The 16264-nt window shown below is 40.9% G+C and overlaps 2 protein-coding genes across 2 annotated transcripts; both read left to right on the top strand.

The window, feature by feature from the left end:
- The first annotated feature begins 1892 nt into the window (after positions 1-1892).
- On the top strand, positions 1893-3270 carry LOC100665444 (olfactory receptor 4D6). The gene has a single exon (XM_003419522.4). The coding sequence runs from the start codon at positions 2242-2244 to the stop codon at positions 3268-3270; it is 1029 nt and encodes a 342-aa protein (XP_003419570.2). The 5' UTR covers positions 1893-2241.
- A 9217-nt stretch (positions 3271-12487) lies between these two features.
- LOC100665158 (olfactory receptor 4D9-like) lies at positions 12488-13685 on the top strand. Its single transcript, XM_003419521.3, has one exon. The coding sequence runs from the start codon at positions 12488-12490 to the stop codon at positions 13457-13459; it is 972 nt and encodes a 323-aa protein (XP_003419569.2). The 3' UTR covers positions 13460-13685.
- The last annotated feature ends 2579 nt before the right edge of the window (positions 13686-16264 follow it).

Genomic DNA, 16264 nt, shown 5'->3' with positions numbered 1-16264 from the left:
AGAACAAACATTTCCCCTGGGGTTTCATATTTGGGGAACTAAGATACATGTTTTTCCTTGTAGGCTCCCTTGATAGATGGGAATAACATACCTCCAAATATATTATAGCATTCACATAACTTTCTGTAATTCACTAGGTGTCGGTGTAAAATTTCAGAGTGCCAATTCTAGGTAATGTGTTAGTGGATGCTAGCATAGTTAAGTAGGATTCCTATTGAGTTCATATTAACAGATTCCATGAAGAGGTAATGTGCTTTTCCACAGCAATGAAATTACTCTAATAGTGCGAACATCAGGAATCTAGGAAGATTAACAAAGAAAATTTTTATTTAAGAGCCTATCTGTATGCCTCAACCCGTCATATTAAACCTTAAGATACATTCAACCATGCCAGAAAAAGAGAAGAAATAAATTGTTTATGGAATGCTTTATTATCCTATTTCAAGGAAACTGGTCTATTCTCTACTCACCTAGCCCACACTTTTCTTTCTTATCCTATTTTCTTCAGACATAATTCCATTCTTTCAATGTCAACTTTCTATTATTGAACTAAATTTTGTGGAACTCATCTATTTGAATTTTTTAATGTTATCTGGACTATTAAAGTCCTTGGGATATATCATAATTGGTTGTAAAGAGTTTTGTCCTCTGGTGGCTGCATAGTTGATTTTAAAATAGCTATTTTGCTATAACAATAGTAGAATACTATATCTAGTATAATATTATTGACTTCAAGTCAATAATCCTGGTTAAAATCCTCTATGTTTCACCAATTTACACTCTGACTATGGCAAAATAAATGTCCTTCTCCATTCACCCTAAAATGAGAGAGTTAAGTCACCCCTGAGGTTCTATAAGCTTTAATGATCAGTTTCTTGTGACTTTCATGTGCCCTGAACAACAATTGCCCCTCTACATACTATCAAGATCTCTATGTGCCCAGGGTAAGGTCCAGATTTCCCAGAATTCCCAGGAGAAGTGCTTCTGAGGGCTTGGTTCTTCTCCTTAAGGGAGGAGGCCAAGATCAAGTAGTCAGGACACTTAATTAACTATTTAGGCCTTACCAAAATGCCAAACCCATTGCTGTCAAGTCAATTCTGACACAATATGACCTCATGTGTTACAGACTAGAGCTGCTCCATAGGGTTTTCTAGGCTATAATCTTTATGGAAGTAGCTCACCAGAACTTTGTGCTGCTGAGCCACTGGGTGGGTTCAAACTGCAAACTGCTTGAGCTAGCCAAGTTCCTCATTTATGTCTTACTTACCCATTATAATTCCAATAAACTACTGTATGGTCAAAGTAAGCCCCTGTGGCTCTCTCATTTGGCAGAGTGGTGCAATGGAAAGAAAACTGATTTGTGTTCAAAGTCTTGATTTGCCACTAATAATTCTGCAATTATGCAGCTGTGATCAAGTCATTAACAGCTCTAAGCCTCAGTTTCCCCATATATAAAATAAAAATAATCATAACCACTATGTAGACCCCACAGAGACATCTTGAGAATCAATACCAAAATGAGATGCTATAGATAAAAGTCTCTGGTAAAGTATGAAGCTTTGTAGACAAGTGAAGAAGTTACTCCTCAGGGCCAAAGACAAATCACTGTCAAAATGAACCACAGTTCATCTATCTCCCTCTAGTGAGAATAAGGACATAGGATCCTTGAGTGTGATGGTTCTTCCTGTCAATCCAGTGTATTTTCGGTAGGAAAGAATAGTCAGAATAAAGACTTTCTAGCACACAAAAGAGAAAAATCTAGCCCAGTCTTTCTGAGGAGTCATGATAACCTGTATGCTCAGAAAGCCTTATAAGAACATACAGCTACTCCTTACTTATTGACCATCTCATTATGCAACATTTCATATTTATAACAATGTAAAAAAAATCTAATACCTGACTATTTTGTGCATGAATAATGCACGTCTGTCTGACAATAACAACTGCTGAAGTGCGAGGCAAGAATGACATTGGCTGTGAGGGTTAAGGTTATTTGTCAACTTGGCTGGCGCATGATTCTCAGTGCTTTGGCAGTTATGTAATGATGTAATTTGGCAGTTATGTAACAATGTAATTTGTTGGTTACGTAACGATATAATTTGACAGCTATATAATGATATAGTCATCCTCCATTTTGTGATCTGATGTGGTCATTCTCCATTTTCACATAATGCCAATTTTCACATAATGACCTGATCTTTGGAACATAACCATTGCCGATAAGAAGAGGGTGTATGACAAATGATGTCACTACCTCATGACACGATACTCCTAACCCTAACATCTCTTCCTCCCAGACAGACCTGGAAAAGGGTCTTCCCCACCATGGGCCAGGAAAATCACACCAATGTGAAGGAGTTTGTCTTCCTGGAACTCACTTGCTTTCAGGAGCTTGAGTGTTTCTTATTTGTGGTCTTCTTTGTTGTGTATATAACAACCATACTGGGCAATGTCCTCATTGTGGTCACTGTCACCTGTGAGTCCCACCTCCACACTCCCATGTACTTTCTCCTGAGGAATAAATCAGTCCTGGACATTGTTTTTTCATCCATCACTGTCCCAAAGTTCCTGGTAGATCTTTTATCCGAGAGAAAGACCATATCCTATAATGGCTGCATGGCACAGATCTTTTTCTTTCATTTTGCTGGTGGGGCAGATATTTTTTTCCTCTCTGTAATGGCCTATGACAGATATCTTGCAATTGCCAAACCCCTTCACTATGTGACCATTATGAGGAGGGAGGTATGGGTGACCTTGGTGGTGGCTTCCTGGATGGGGGGTGGTCTGCATTCAATTGTCCAGATAATTCTCATGCTTCCAGTCCCCTTCTGTGGCCCCAACATTCTGGATGCCTTCTATTGTGATGTGCCCCAGGTGGTAAAACTGGCCTGCACTGACACCTTTGCTCTGGAACTTCTCATGATCTCTAACAATGGGCTAGTGACTCTGCTGTGGTTCCTCCTACTCTTGGGGTCCTACACAGTTATTCTGGTGATGCTGCAATCTCGCTCTGGGGAGGGGCGGAACAAGGCCCTCTCCACCTGCACTTCCCACATCCTGGTGGTGACTCTCCACTTTGTGCCTTGTGTTTACATCTACTGTCGGCCCTCCATTACACTGCCCATGGACAGAGCCATATCCATCAATAACACGGTCATCACCCCCATGCTGAACCCCATGATCTACACACTGAGGAACAAAGAGATGAAGTCCGCCATGAGGAGACTAAAAAGGCAGCTTTGGTCTTCTGAGAGCACTAAACTAGGGTGAGGAGATCAGATTGAGACTGGAAATCTACTTTTCTCAAACTTCTAACTTAAGGGTATGAGACAGCTAGTTCTTTTCTCATCACTCATTTCCCTGTATATTCTCAGGGCCACTCAACCCATTTGATTTTGTTGTAGCCAAGGAAGAGTTGACACCAACTCATGGAGACCCATGCATAATAGGAATGCTGCCTGGTCCTGCAATATTGGCACAATGGATTGTGGATCAGACCATCATTATTTTTGGAAGTAGATCACCAGGCCTTTCTTCCTAGTCTCTCAGTCTGGAAGGTCCACCGAAACCTGTTCAGCATCATAGCAACATCCAAACTCCACTGACACACTGGTGGTAACTGTGCATAAGGTTCATTGATCAGGAATCAAAGCCAGGTCTTCCGCATGGAAGGTAACAATTCTACCACAGAAACACCAGTGCCCCCATTACCCAACTCTTTTAAAACCCTTTCAAGGTCTGTAATGGTTAAGGTTGTATGTCAACTTGGCTGGGCCATTATTCTCAGTCGTTTAGCAGTCATATGGTGTCGTGATCACCTTATGATTGGATCTACTGTCTGTAGCCAATCAGTCAAAAGGAAGTTTCCTTGGAGTGTGGCCTGCATCAAATATAAGGGGACACTTCTGGCAAGGCTCATGGGCTTTTATGCTCTCACTGGGTCGTGAAGCTGGCTCCTGTTGGTCTGACCTCTGGTTCCTGGAAATTGAGCTAGCAGCTTACTTGCAGTCTTGCCCGCCAATCTTGGGATTCATCAACCTTCTCAGCCTGTAAGAGCCCTGCTTTCTGATCTTCCAGTCTTGGGTTCACCAGCCCCTGCAGCTACGTGAATCAGGGGAATTCTCTATCCTGACCCAAGGACTTGGAACTTTCCAGCCTCTACAACCCTGCAAGCCATTTCCTTGATGTAAATACATATAAATGTGTATACATATATATATGTGTGTGTATATATATATATATGTATTTATACCATTTACATATTGGTATAAATAAACCCACTTTTTTGGAGTGGGTTTATTTATACCATTTACTGGTTTTGCTTCTCTTCAGAACCCAGCATAAGACAAAGTCCAATTATTTTCTCCTTTACTTTTTTGTTGATGTTGTATGTTTTCACTAATGGAAGGCACATGGATTCAAGAACCAATCCAGAAATTTTATTATGAGTTATGGATTGTGATACATATTATGTGGCATCACATATGACCCAGTGGACCCTGTAGGTAGTAAATATCGATGATATGAGTCAAGAATAAAAATTGTTTTATTTTCCTTTTTTTTTTATTTACTGAAAATTTGCAAAACATGAGGTAGTACATGAAGGCACCTGGCAATGAACACACATGAATTTTATTCTAGTCTCCTTCTTCTTAGCCTTTTTATTATTTTTCAGGAAACTTTTCAAAACATGGTTTAATATCTAAAGGCAACTGGCAATGCCTGCACATAAATTTTGTTCTAGTCTGCATCTTCTTAGTGCTGCATTCTCTGCATTGCTTTCTAGATGCATTGATGGGATAATGCTTTCCATCATTTTGGAGCCATAACTCATCTGGCGCCCCACTTAATCCTGGTTTGTACATCACCAGAAATGACAGTCTTCCTCTTCTCCTCCTCTTCAGGCACCCAGAAAGCTGCCTACTGACAGCAAACCTGAAGGACAGTTGATCATATTTTCCCTTGTGGGTAATGTTTCACATTGTAAAACTAGTTGCTGGTTCTATAAGACTAGGATAATAACAATAGCACACCTCCAAACAAACATGAGAATACACAAGGGGAGAAAATTGCTTAAATGAAGCCTCCTTCCCAAATAAATAAAACCAAAAAAAATTGTATCTCATGAGTATTACCGCTATATGTATTCTTCACTATAGCAAAAGCAGTACTAATAGCTAGAAACAAGAACAGTAGCCCTGGAGTATTGCAGGACTGCTCACAGCTGTTCATTCCAGTTACTAGGTGTGGAAGCAATAATTGTGGACTAAGAACTAATGCAGGGTAAGAATAACTTATAGGAGTTCAAGTGTCTTGAAAAGAACCACTGCAATGCATTATTCCTTATTGCAAAGATATTACTGTTCAGAAACAAGAAAACCAATCCTGAAAGATTGCAGAGCAGCAACTCAAAGCTGAGCAGAGATCCGGTAATACCTGGAAGCAATGAATAGCCTCTGGGAAAAATGGTGACCATGAATGAATGAAAACTAAGAATAGCTTATTCTCAAGATGAGTACATTTGCACCAGAACACAGTAATAGGGAAATATAGTAAGGAGGCTTATCTCACAAAAATAAATCGAAATGGTAAACAGTTTAGAAAATTCACACATCCAGGATGCGTCACCTAACACAATGTTCAATCTATACAAAAATGAGCCTCCAACTCTGGTTTCTTACTTTCATGCAATTCAAAAGGCACCCACCTTGAGGCTAAACTCACTGTCTTAGTTATTGAGTGCTGCTATAACAGAAGTGCCACAGGTGGATGGCTTTAACAAACAGAAGCATATTCTCTCACAGTTAGGAGGCTAGAAGTCTGAATTCAGGGCAGCAGCTCCAAGGTAAGGCTTTCTCTGTTGGCTCTGGGGGGAGGGTCCTTTTCACGGATCTACCCATGGGTCTAGAAGCTTCTCAGCACATTAGCATTTAGGATGCAGTCTGCTCCTGGCTCTTCTTGCTTGGTGGTAATGAGGTCTCTCTCCTCCCTGCTTACTTCTGTCTTTTATATATCAAAAGAGATTGACTCAAGATACGACCTAATCTTGTAGATTGTGTCCTGCCTCATTAACATAACTGCCTCTAATCCTGCCTCACTAACATCATACAGATTAGGATTTACAACATATAGGTAATTACATCAGATCACAAACTGGAGGACAAACACACAATACTGGAAATCATGACCTAGCCAAATTGACACACATTTTGGGGGCACAGAACTCAATCTATAACACTCACTAAAACGGGGATACCACCTTACCAAAGAACTCCAGAGACATAAAAAGCAGGTGGTCAATGGTATATACCACAGACCATGAAAGGATTAAAGGAAATATAAGAACTAAAGGAGGGGATTAGAATGAATGTGAGTTATCAATCTGATGGATTGGGAAGAAGTATGAGGTACATGATTGAAATCAATAACCTAAATGCAAATGTGGTATGATTTGTGACTCTCATGTCCACATGTTTTTACCTCATTTTCACCACTGGCAATATGGAAGCAGCACTACCTACTCAAAAGATTAACATGAGACCGTTGTAAGTTCCATAGTTGTGAGGGACAATAGTTGACACTAAGCAAGCATTCAATCAATGTCCCCTATTCTTTATCCACCTACTCCTAAATATGTGTGTGTGTATATATATATATATACACACACAGAATATGTTGTTGTTAGAAGCTGTCAAGTCGGTTCCGACTCATAGTGACCCCAACGTACGACAGAACGAAACACTGCCTGATCTTATGCCATACTCACAATAGTTGCTATGTTTGAGGCCATTGTTGCAGCCACTGTGCCAATCCACCTTGCTGAAGGTCTTCCTCTTTTTCAGTAACCTCTACCAAGCATGATGTCCTTCTCCAGGGACTGATCCCTAACGATAACATGTCCAAAGTATGTGAGATGTCTTGCCAACCTCACTTCCAAGAAGCACTCTGGCTGTATTTCTTCCCAGACAAACTTGTTCATTCTTCTGGCAGTCAACAGTGTATTCGTTATTTTTTGATAACTCCATAATTCAGGGGCATCAATTCTTCTTCAGTCTTCCTTCTTCATTGTCTAGCTTTTGCGTGCATATGAGATGATTGAAAATATCATGACTTGGGTCAGTCAAACCGTAGTCCTCAAAGTGACATATAGATGTATTTATTTATTTACATACTCTCTAAAATGACTCTTATTTCCAGTCTATTATTAAAATCTCTTATTAATTTTCTATATTGAGTCCTGAATCTTGAACATATTTCACCAAGTAGTGAAAAGACAATATTTTAAGATGTGTTAAGCCAGATATATACATGGACAAATCTATTCATGGACCAGAATTTCCAATTTTCACATCCACTCTACTGATTGCCCTACTAAAATCAGTCTTAAAGCTACTTGAACAGTTTAGGGACCCATCTGCACAAAATTTCTTTTTTTTCCCCAAAAGGCAGCATTGCAGGAAGCGACAGGAAAAGTGGAGAATGGACACAGGGAACACAGGATAGAAAGGGGAGTGTGTTGTGACATTGCAGGGATTGCAACCAACGTCACAAAACAATCTGTATATAAATTTTTAATTAGAAACTGATCTGCATGAAAACTTTCACCTAAAGCACAATATTAAGAAAAATTGTTAAAAATTAGCCAAGAGGAATATAGAAGCCCAGGAAATTGCAACATACCGAACAGTGTTTTGCAAGGTGTCAAATTGTTGTGTTGGATTCATATTTGTTTAAGAATGTTTCAGGAGGTAGCACACCTTTATGATACTCTCTGTGTCCACAAGAGAGACACTGGACCAATACTCTTCATCACAGGGCAGTGTTCCTCAACCTTCTTAAACTATTGTCCCCCACCTTTAGGAACATTTTTAGATTTTTTTTTTTCCTAAATGCTCCTTCATAAAACTTTAATATCACAAGTATACTTTACATCTTTTTGTGTACTGTGGCCCTCTGAAAAGCTACAAACCATTATAATATCTAAGTTTTTTTCACCCCACACCAAGAACCAATTTTTGTCTCCTTGGGGGAAATACTGCCCTCATTGAGAATGCATGATCAAATGACATTAGATGTTTCAATAGGGAAATTTCCTCAAAACTCAAAGAATCACAAAATAAATGAATTTGTGTCCTCTGTGGTCTTGAAGAATTTGGAAAGAGGAGAAATGTGAATGTCTTCCTCAGTACATGAGAGAGAGAGAGAGAACTTGCATACAGTAATGACTTAGCAACAGTTAATAACTCCCACTGGAACTCCAACACCACCAGCAAAATGTCTTTTCAGTCACATCCAATATAATTCCCTTTGCTAATTTTTAAAATAGGCTTGGACCTGAGGGACTAGTGCACATAGCAGGGACACCTTTGTACAGGCAGAATAGCCATGACGGTGTGACCTTTGAGTCTGATCTTTTCCACTCTGAAGGTTGAACAGAGGACATTAAAGTCTGGGATACCTAAACTTCAGAAGGACTTCACCTGCAAACTCAATGTTTCCTCAGCATCACACACAATGAGGCTCAGGTTCCAGTCCCAGGTGGTGTAAATTCATAGTTGGACGTTGAATGGTTTAAGTAAGTACATTAGACCATCAGTATGTGAGACGTTGTGAATTATGCATGAGGGAAATATAATGAGCATGAAAAATGTACCAAGCAATAAAATACTGCAAAAATAGTTGAAAACTTACTGACAGAAAATAAAAAAGTGTATGTTAAATATTAGGAAGTGGGAAAGTCCTAATAAAAAAGAGGCAGCCACAGAAACAAGGTCAGCATGGTAAAGAGAAGGCAGTTTGTGATTGACGGTACACCCGAGTTGTATATAAGGGGCAGGTTTTGTTCCACCTTAGAGTTTTTCCATGGAATTCATGGAGCCTCTTTCCACAAGATTGGAAGATACTCAAAAAGCATATTTTTAATCCCACATTTCCTTAAGAAAAAGACGGAGATTCCAAAATTAGCACCATTCTCACCCATTACCCATGACCCACCAGAACTCTTTGCCCTTTGATCCAGTTCCAGCCTTGTTCCTGAACCCACTGACCCAGCCTCCAAGCCTCCGATTCATTTGGTCAACTCACACAAGTTCACTAAGGCAAAAATAAGCAAGTTCATTCAGAGAGAAGCTCTCCTTTTTTTGAATAGCATGTTACATTTTATAAGTGTCTTCATAAATAACCCTTTGTGATAGGAAGGGAAGATGGAAAAGGAATGGTTTTCAGTGCAATGGGAAAGGAACCAAGCTTACTGAATGCCTACTATGGGCTGGGCACTTCACAAACATTATCATATTTACTTTTTACACTACCCAATCAAGTAAACATTATGCTTCCCAGTTTAAAGAAGAGGAAACTGAAGGAAACTAAAGAAATTTCCACAGGTAACAAAGGAGGAAGAGGTAGACTTCCAGCCCACGTGTGCCTCACTCCAAAGCTCTCGGCATTGTCCCCAAGCATCACTCCAGGCTGCCCCTCCACATTTCACACTGAGGATCTGAGGCAGAGAGAAGGGAAATGACCCTCTCAAGGTCACAGTGCCATTTTATAGGCTGGATAAGAAAACAAGGCTCTATTTGGTACCACTGAGGCCAAGTCAAAGACATCAGCAAGAGTCTCTTGGCCTGTGTTTGTCATGGTCCCTCTCACTTACCCACATGCACTGAAACATACATAAGCCAGCTAAGTTGAGTCATTAATTCAAAAAACATTTATTAAGCACCTCTCAAGTGCCAGAAAAGGCTTTGACAATATTATGATGAACAAACCATTGAGCGGACAGGAGGAACTGGAGGTTTAATAGGGAGATTATACTGAACTAAGAAGATACAGACATATAAGGAAACAAGTGAGATAAACTGTTACAAGTGCCAAAATAGAAGCCCATGCAAATAATGATGGAGTCACAAAAGAGGGATACAGCTGAGGGTGTCAGGAAAGTTTCCACAGAGGAGGAAACCTGGACCTAAGTGTTGAAGGATCAGCGTGTGCCAACACAGAGGGGTGGGAGTTTCTGAGAATGAGGGGGCCATGGCAGGAAGAAGGAGCAGCAGGAAGGCAGATAGAGGGGTGAGGACCAGCAAGAACCTGCATTAAGTTTGAGCCTCTGAAACAGGGGTCAAAGGAAACTGGGCACCATATAATATCAAGACAGAGGGAATTTTTGGGTGCTACAAAAGAAGTTTAATCTTTATTCTGTAGGCAATAGAGAGCCATTGAAAAGTTCCAAACACAAAAAAACCATAGTCTCTTTTATGACTCATAAATTATTTCTGTAAATAGCAAAGAGGATGAATTAGAGAAAACTAGACCTAAAAAAGAGAGAGCAATTAGGAAACCTAACTGGATAATCTAAGGAGAGATTTGTTGAGGGTAGAGAGGAGGGGACAACTTGAGAGAAGCGAAGAAAGTAGAGTCCTCACGACAGTTTTTTACACAATGGCCTGGTTGCTTGCCGTGGGAGGTGAGCCTGTTGTGTCTTTTGAATGAAATGTGCTCCTATCAGTACATGCTGTGGAGGTGGCTGTGCCCACACAGACTGAATGAACTGGGGAAAGACACATAGACACATTCTCCAGGGAAAACGAGAGGCTACTTGTGTTTTTGTGTTTTTAGCCATATAATTTCCGAAGGCTCTCCTCTCTCAAAGCTTGTTTTTACACAAACTAAGCCCTACGTCTCCCAGCTGGGCACTAATCTGGGAACCATCTGTCTATACACTGGCGCCAGATGGCCAGATGGATGACTTGGTTGAGTGTGGCTTTTTCCCCTGTGAGTTAACTTTGTCACCACTGCCACTATGGTACATCTTCTCAGAAATTACCGAAGTGCTATATGGAATGGAAAATGCCTCAGTCTGAATGTCAAAGTGTGACTTCACCACTAGCTTGCTGTGTGACCTACAGATCACTTAAGCCTCCCAGGAACTTCATTATTCCTGAACTGATCAGCAAGCAAAAAGGGCTGCTTAAGCCTGACTCAAATAGGCAAAATATCATGAATTGAAAAATCTCTTGGTTGGATCTCCTCCTTCCTCCCCAACCAAGACTCTATAGTATGAGTATCTATAACCTATGGAGTGAGACGGGGCAACCATTGTTTCCATTTTGTGCTAACATCAATGTACTGATTTTCACTCTGCCAAGAAATGCAAAATCTAAGTGAACAGACATTGCTTAACTTTTACAATAAGGAGGCAGGAGGAAATGAAGTACTGATGACATCACTGTGGAACCCTGCGTCTCAAACCATAGACAGACAGATAGATGGGTGGACAGAGATACAGGCAGACAGATAAATAAAGGATGAATGGGGGGATGGGAGGATGGAAGGAAGAAAGGATGGACAGATGGATGGATGAATGGTGGGTAAGCAGGACAAATGATAGATAGATATGGGTATGGACATGGGGATGGAGACAGGGAAGCAAATGGGGACAGAGATGGAGACGGGGCCAGGGATGGAGTCAGGGACAAAGATATATCTGGACCTTTGCTGTCTTCTTCATGAACAGAGTTGTTCCCATTACCAACCTCAGCATCTTCTTTGCAATAAGTACATCATTTACTCCTAACACTTGAGTAATCAGGAAATAAAATAAGAAAATAAAGAGAAGAATAATGGTTTCTGAAAGGTAAGAGAGAGGCAGTGGCCCTAAAATTTCACTGTCATGGAGAAAGAAATTGTAAGAGATGATGAAGCCAGCCTCTGAAAGGGCCATAAAAACTCTGTAAGCGTTTCCTTATACATATTATTCTTGAATTTATGTATGCTGAAACAGGAAGGCATTGTAGTATAGTGGAAAGATTTTGGAGCTAAGAGAGTGGAGAATTTTGTCTTAAACCCTTCTGCCAATAATTTACTGTATGACCTTGGAAAATTGACTTACCCTTACTGAGTTCAGTTTCACAATTAGTAAAATATGAATAATGACACCTTCCCTTCTAATCTCAGATATCTGTCATGAAATATTATTGCATTTAGGTTTTTATTAGCTTTGACAACCTATAATATGCTATTCCAAAGATTTCTTTCATGTTGTTACTGATAGGTATCTGAAAGTTGATTTATTCCTGTAGGTTTTGAGCCGATTAAGCCATAGAAACAAAGTGGATGTGAAAAAAATCAGAGCTGCTCTGATTCATCAAATTGTATGAACCCACAAATCCTTCCACTAAGCCTCCCTGACAATCTCTTCCTCAGCAATCACTAGGAGTGAGCTCTACAGAACCCACAGGCACCAAATGACATAGCAGGGAAATGAATGATCTAGTGCAAGCCTCTCCTCGTATTAATAAGGGAACTGGGGCAAGCAAAACTAAATGACTCTCCCATGTAATGCAGCAAGTTCATGAAGAGCAAGATACGTGACCAAGAAAACATATTTCTGCATGTTCAATTTCTATGAAACAAATAAATCTTTGCTTGATTTCATTGTTTTAGTAATGTTATTTCCTTCAAAGGTATACATGGAGAAGGAAACCATCCAATGGCCCTGGGAAATTATTCCAGGGTGCCTGAATTTATTTTCTGTGGACTTACCCAGTCTCAAGAGCTGAGCTTGCTCTTCTTTTTCTTTTTATCTATGGTCTACGTAACAACTATGTTAGCAAACATTGCCATCATGGTCACTGTCACCTGTGAATCGTGCCTTCACACACCCATGTACTTCCTGCTCTGCAATCTCTCTGTCTTGGACATATGCTTCTCCTCTATCACTGCTCCAAAGATCGTAGTAGACCTTCTCTCAAGGACAAAGACCATCTCCTTCAATGGCTGCATCATACAGATGTTTTCCTTTCACCTCCTTGGTGGGGCAGATGTTTTTTCTCTCTCTCTGATGGCATTTGATCGTTACATGGCCATCTCCAAGCCCCTGCACTACCTGACCATCATGAGTAGGAGGCGATGCACTGCACTCATTGTGGCCTCCTGGGTGGGGGGCTTTGTCCACTCCATTGTGCAGATTTCCCTGTTGCTCCCACTCCCCTTCTGTGGACCGAATGTTATTGATGGCTTCTACTGCGATGTTCCCCAGGTCCTCAAACTCGCTTGCACTGACACCTTTGCTCTTGAACTCCTGATGATTTCCAACAATGGTCTGGTTGCTACCCTGTGGTTTGTCCTTATCCTGGTGTCATATGCTGTCATCTTGATGATGCTGAGGTCTCACACTGGGGAAGGCAGAGGAAAAGCATTATCCACCTGCACAGCCCATATCACTGTGGTGACCCTGCATTTTGTGCCCTGCATCTATGTCTATGCCAGGCCCTTCACTGCCCTCCCCATGGACAGAGTTATCTCCATCACCTTCACTGTTATCAGCCCTGTCCTGAACCCTATAATCTACACCCTAAGGAACCAGGAGATGAAGTCAGCCATGAGGAAACTGAAGAGAAGATTTGCAGCTTCCACAAAAAGAGTAGATTCTATGAAGTCCACATTGGGAAGCCAGAACTGAAAAGAGATTTTTCACAACACAATAGAAGGCCCCTATCTCTACACCACCTAAAGACCAAAGCTTTATCTTTTTCCCACAACAGAGTCCTATAACAAGGTTGGCCTGAGACAATCATCACTGCAAGGTGGTCTCATGGTGAGATTGTTGGCAACTTAGAGTCTCAGGTCCATAAATTGTCAGCTATTGTACGGCCTCTAATATTTATATCAGGAAACTTGGTGGAGCAGTAGTTAAGCATTCAGCTGCTAACCAAAAGCTCAGCAGTTCAAGCCCACCAGCTGCTCTGTGGGAAAAAGATGTGGCAGTCCTCTTCTGTAAAGATTTACAGCCTTGGACACACTATGGGACATTTCTACCCTGTCCTATACGGCTGCTGTGAGTTGGAATCAACCCAAAGGCAATGAATTTGGTTTTTGTTTCTAAATGTTTATATTGCCCAAACACTTCCTTTTGCAGGCATGGAAACGGAGACTGGGAGAAATGACTTCTCTGTTCTTGAGTTGTAGGAATCCCTGAGTTGTACAAATCGATAATTGTTTTACTACTAACAAAAAGTTTGGTGGAGCAACCCACCCAGAACTGCCTCAGAAGAAAGTCTAGGCTATCTGCTTCCAAAAGATAACAGCCTTCAAAACCCTATGGAGTTCAGTTCTACTCTGCAACACATGGAGTTGCCATGAATCAAAATCAACTGGACAGCAACTGGTTTGGTGTTTGGTTCTTGAGTTGTAGCTATACCACGTGTGGCCCAAGCGAGAATTAGTAAAATAATCTCCTGGAACCAGGAGTGAAGACTAAAACTCCAGCCAGTTCTCCCTACGTGGGAATTTGTTTTCCATTGATAACCTGGGAGAATTATGGTTCCTTTTTTTTTTTTTTTAAGGAAGCCTCCATGTAGAGACAGTTCCTGTTTTATCAAAGGTTTCCTAGCTAATTAATAGCAGAGACAAAGCTAGAATTGAGAGATCTGACCCTCAGCTAAGTGCACATTTTACTACTGCTGCCTCATACAGGATTTGATGGAACCTGAAACAAGCTCATCCATAAAAATTTCTTCTCTATTGTTAAGAAAGTTCCTGGTTGGCCTTATCACCTGACCAAGGTATACATACTTCAGGGTCTTCTAAGAATTTTGACATCATTTTACAGCCAATCACTCCTGACAACACTCCAGGGAAAAAGGAATCCTCTCCTGTCTGCATCACTAAAAAGCACTTGACTCATGTGTCCACAAGAAGCAAAGGCTTAAGGAAAAACCTGACTTTTTATGATTAATGGACAAATTAGCTAAAAGATTACAAATAAAACCGTTTCAAATTCCTCTTCATTCTTCTTTTTAACATGTTCTTTAACATCTCCTCTTTTTCTGTTAAAGGAAATAAAACATAAGATAACATTTTATTTGGTCTCCTGACAATTTATCATTCACCTGCCAAGGAAATAGCTGAAATTGGTAGGCAACTAAAGTTTCAGTTGGGTACACTGATTGGCCTGTATATCCCGGGCTTCTCTCAGCATTCTCCCAAGTATGTGTGGCTGAACCAATGTAAGAGAAATGAAGAATCATTTCCATACAGTGATTTGGGACGAAGGCACAGGCAAAGAAAACCTGCACTAAAATAAAGCCCCTGCCAGCAAGCTGTGTCACTGTTCCTCACTTGGTACTCGCCTGAAGTTTCTGCTCTTAAAATATTCCAAAATGTTTTCACACAGAAAGATCTTTGATGGTTACGAGGGAGGGGAGAGGTGGAGAGGGAAGAGCACTAACTAGATAGTAGATAAATGGTAACTTTCACAAAAAGTAAGACGGTACACAATACTGGGGGAATTCAGCACAACTTGACCAGGGCAAAGTCATAGAAGCTTCACAGACATATCCAAAGGCATGAGACACCAAGCTACTAGGCTGAGGGCTGGGGAACATGGTCTCCAGGGACATCAAGCTCAAATGGCATAATACAGTCTATATAGGAAATGTTTTACATCTGACTGTGTTGAGTAGTGTCTGGGGTCTTAAAAGTCTACGAGTAGCCATCTAAGATACATCTACCAGTTCTGTGTTGGCTGGAGCAAAGGAGAATGAAGAAAACCAAAGACACAAGGGAAAGACTAGTCCAAAGGACTAATGTACCACAACTACCACAACCTCCACCAGACTGAGCCAGAACAACCAGATGGTACCAGGTTACCACCATTGACCACTCTGGCAGGGATCGCAATGGAGGGTCACAGGCAGGGTGGGAAAAAAAACGTAGAACAAAATTCAAATTCACAAAAAAAGGACCAGGCTTGTTGGTCTGACAGAGGTATGAGAACCTACAAGAGTATAGCCCCTGGATACCCTTTTAATTCAGTACTGAAGTCACGCTTGAGGTTCGCCCTTCAGCCATAGGGCCAACAATACCATATGTAAGGAAGGTGCTTTGTGGTTCAGTGATGTATACGACACTAATGGGCATACCAGCCCAAAAGCAAGACAAGAAGGCAGGAAGGGACAGAAAAACTGAACAAATGGAAACAGGGAACCCAGGGTGGAGAAGGCGAGAATGTTGACACATCCTTGGGTTGACAATCAATGTCACAAAACGATTCGTGTATTAACTGTTTAACGAGAAACTGATTTGCTCTGTAAACTTTCACATAAAACACAATTTTAAACAGAAAAAAAAAAGAAATTCCATAAGTTACAAACAGTTCGTGGACGCGAGCTAGACACAACACCAAACTTCGTAAGTTAGATATAGCTCCAGAAGGCTACGGCAATGTGAGCATTCATACTGGGTTGAAAGAGGAGAGTTGTCCACT

The sequence above is a fragment of the Loxodonta africana genome, chromosome 7, assembly GCF_030014295.1.
Source record: "Loxodonta africana isolate mLoxAfr1 chromosome 7, mLoxAfr1.hap2, whole genome shotgun sequence".
In the NCBI taxonomy this organism is placed as follows: domain Eukaryota; kingdom Metazoa; phylum Chordata; class Mammalia; order Proboscidea; family Elephantidae; genus Loxodonta; species Loxodonta africana.
Note: the sequence above shows the minus strand (reverse complement) of the source record. Positions and strands in the feature narration are given on the sequence as shown.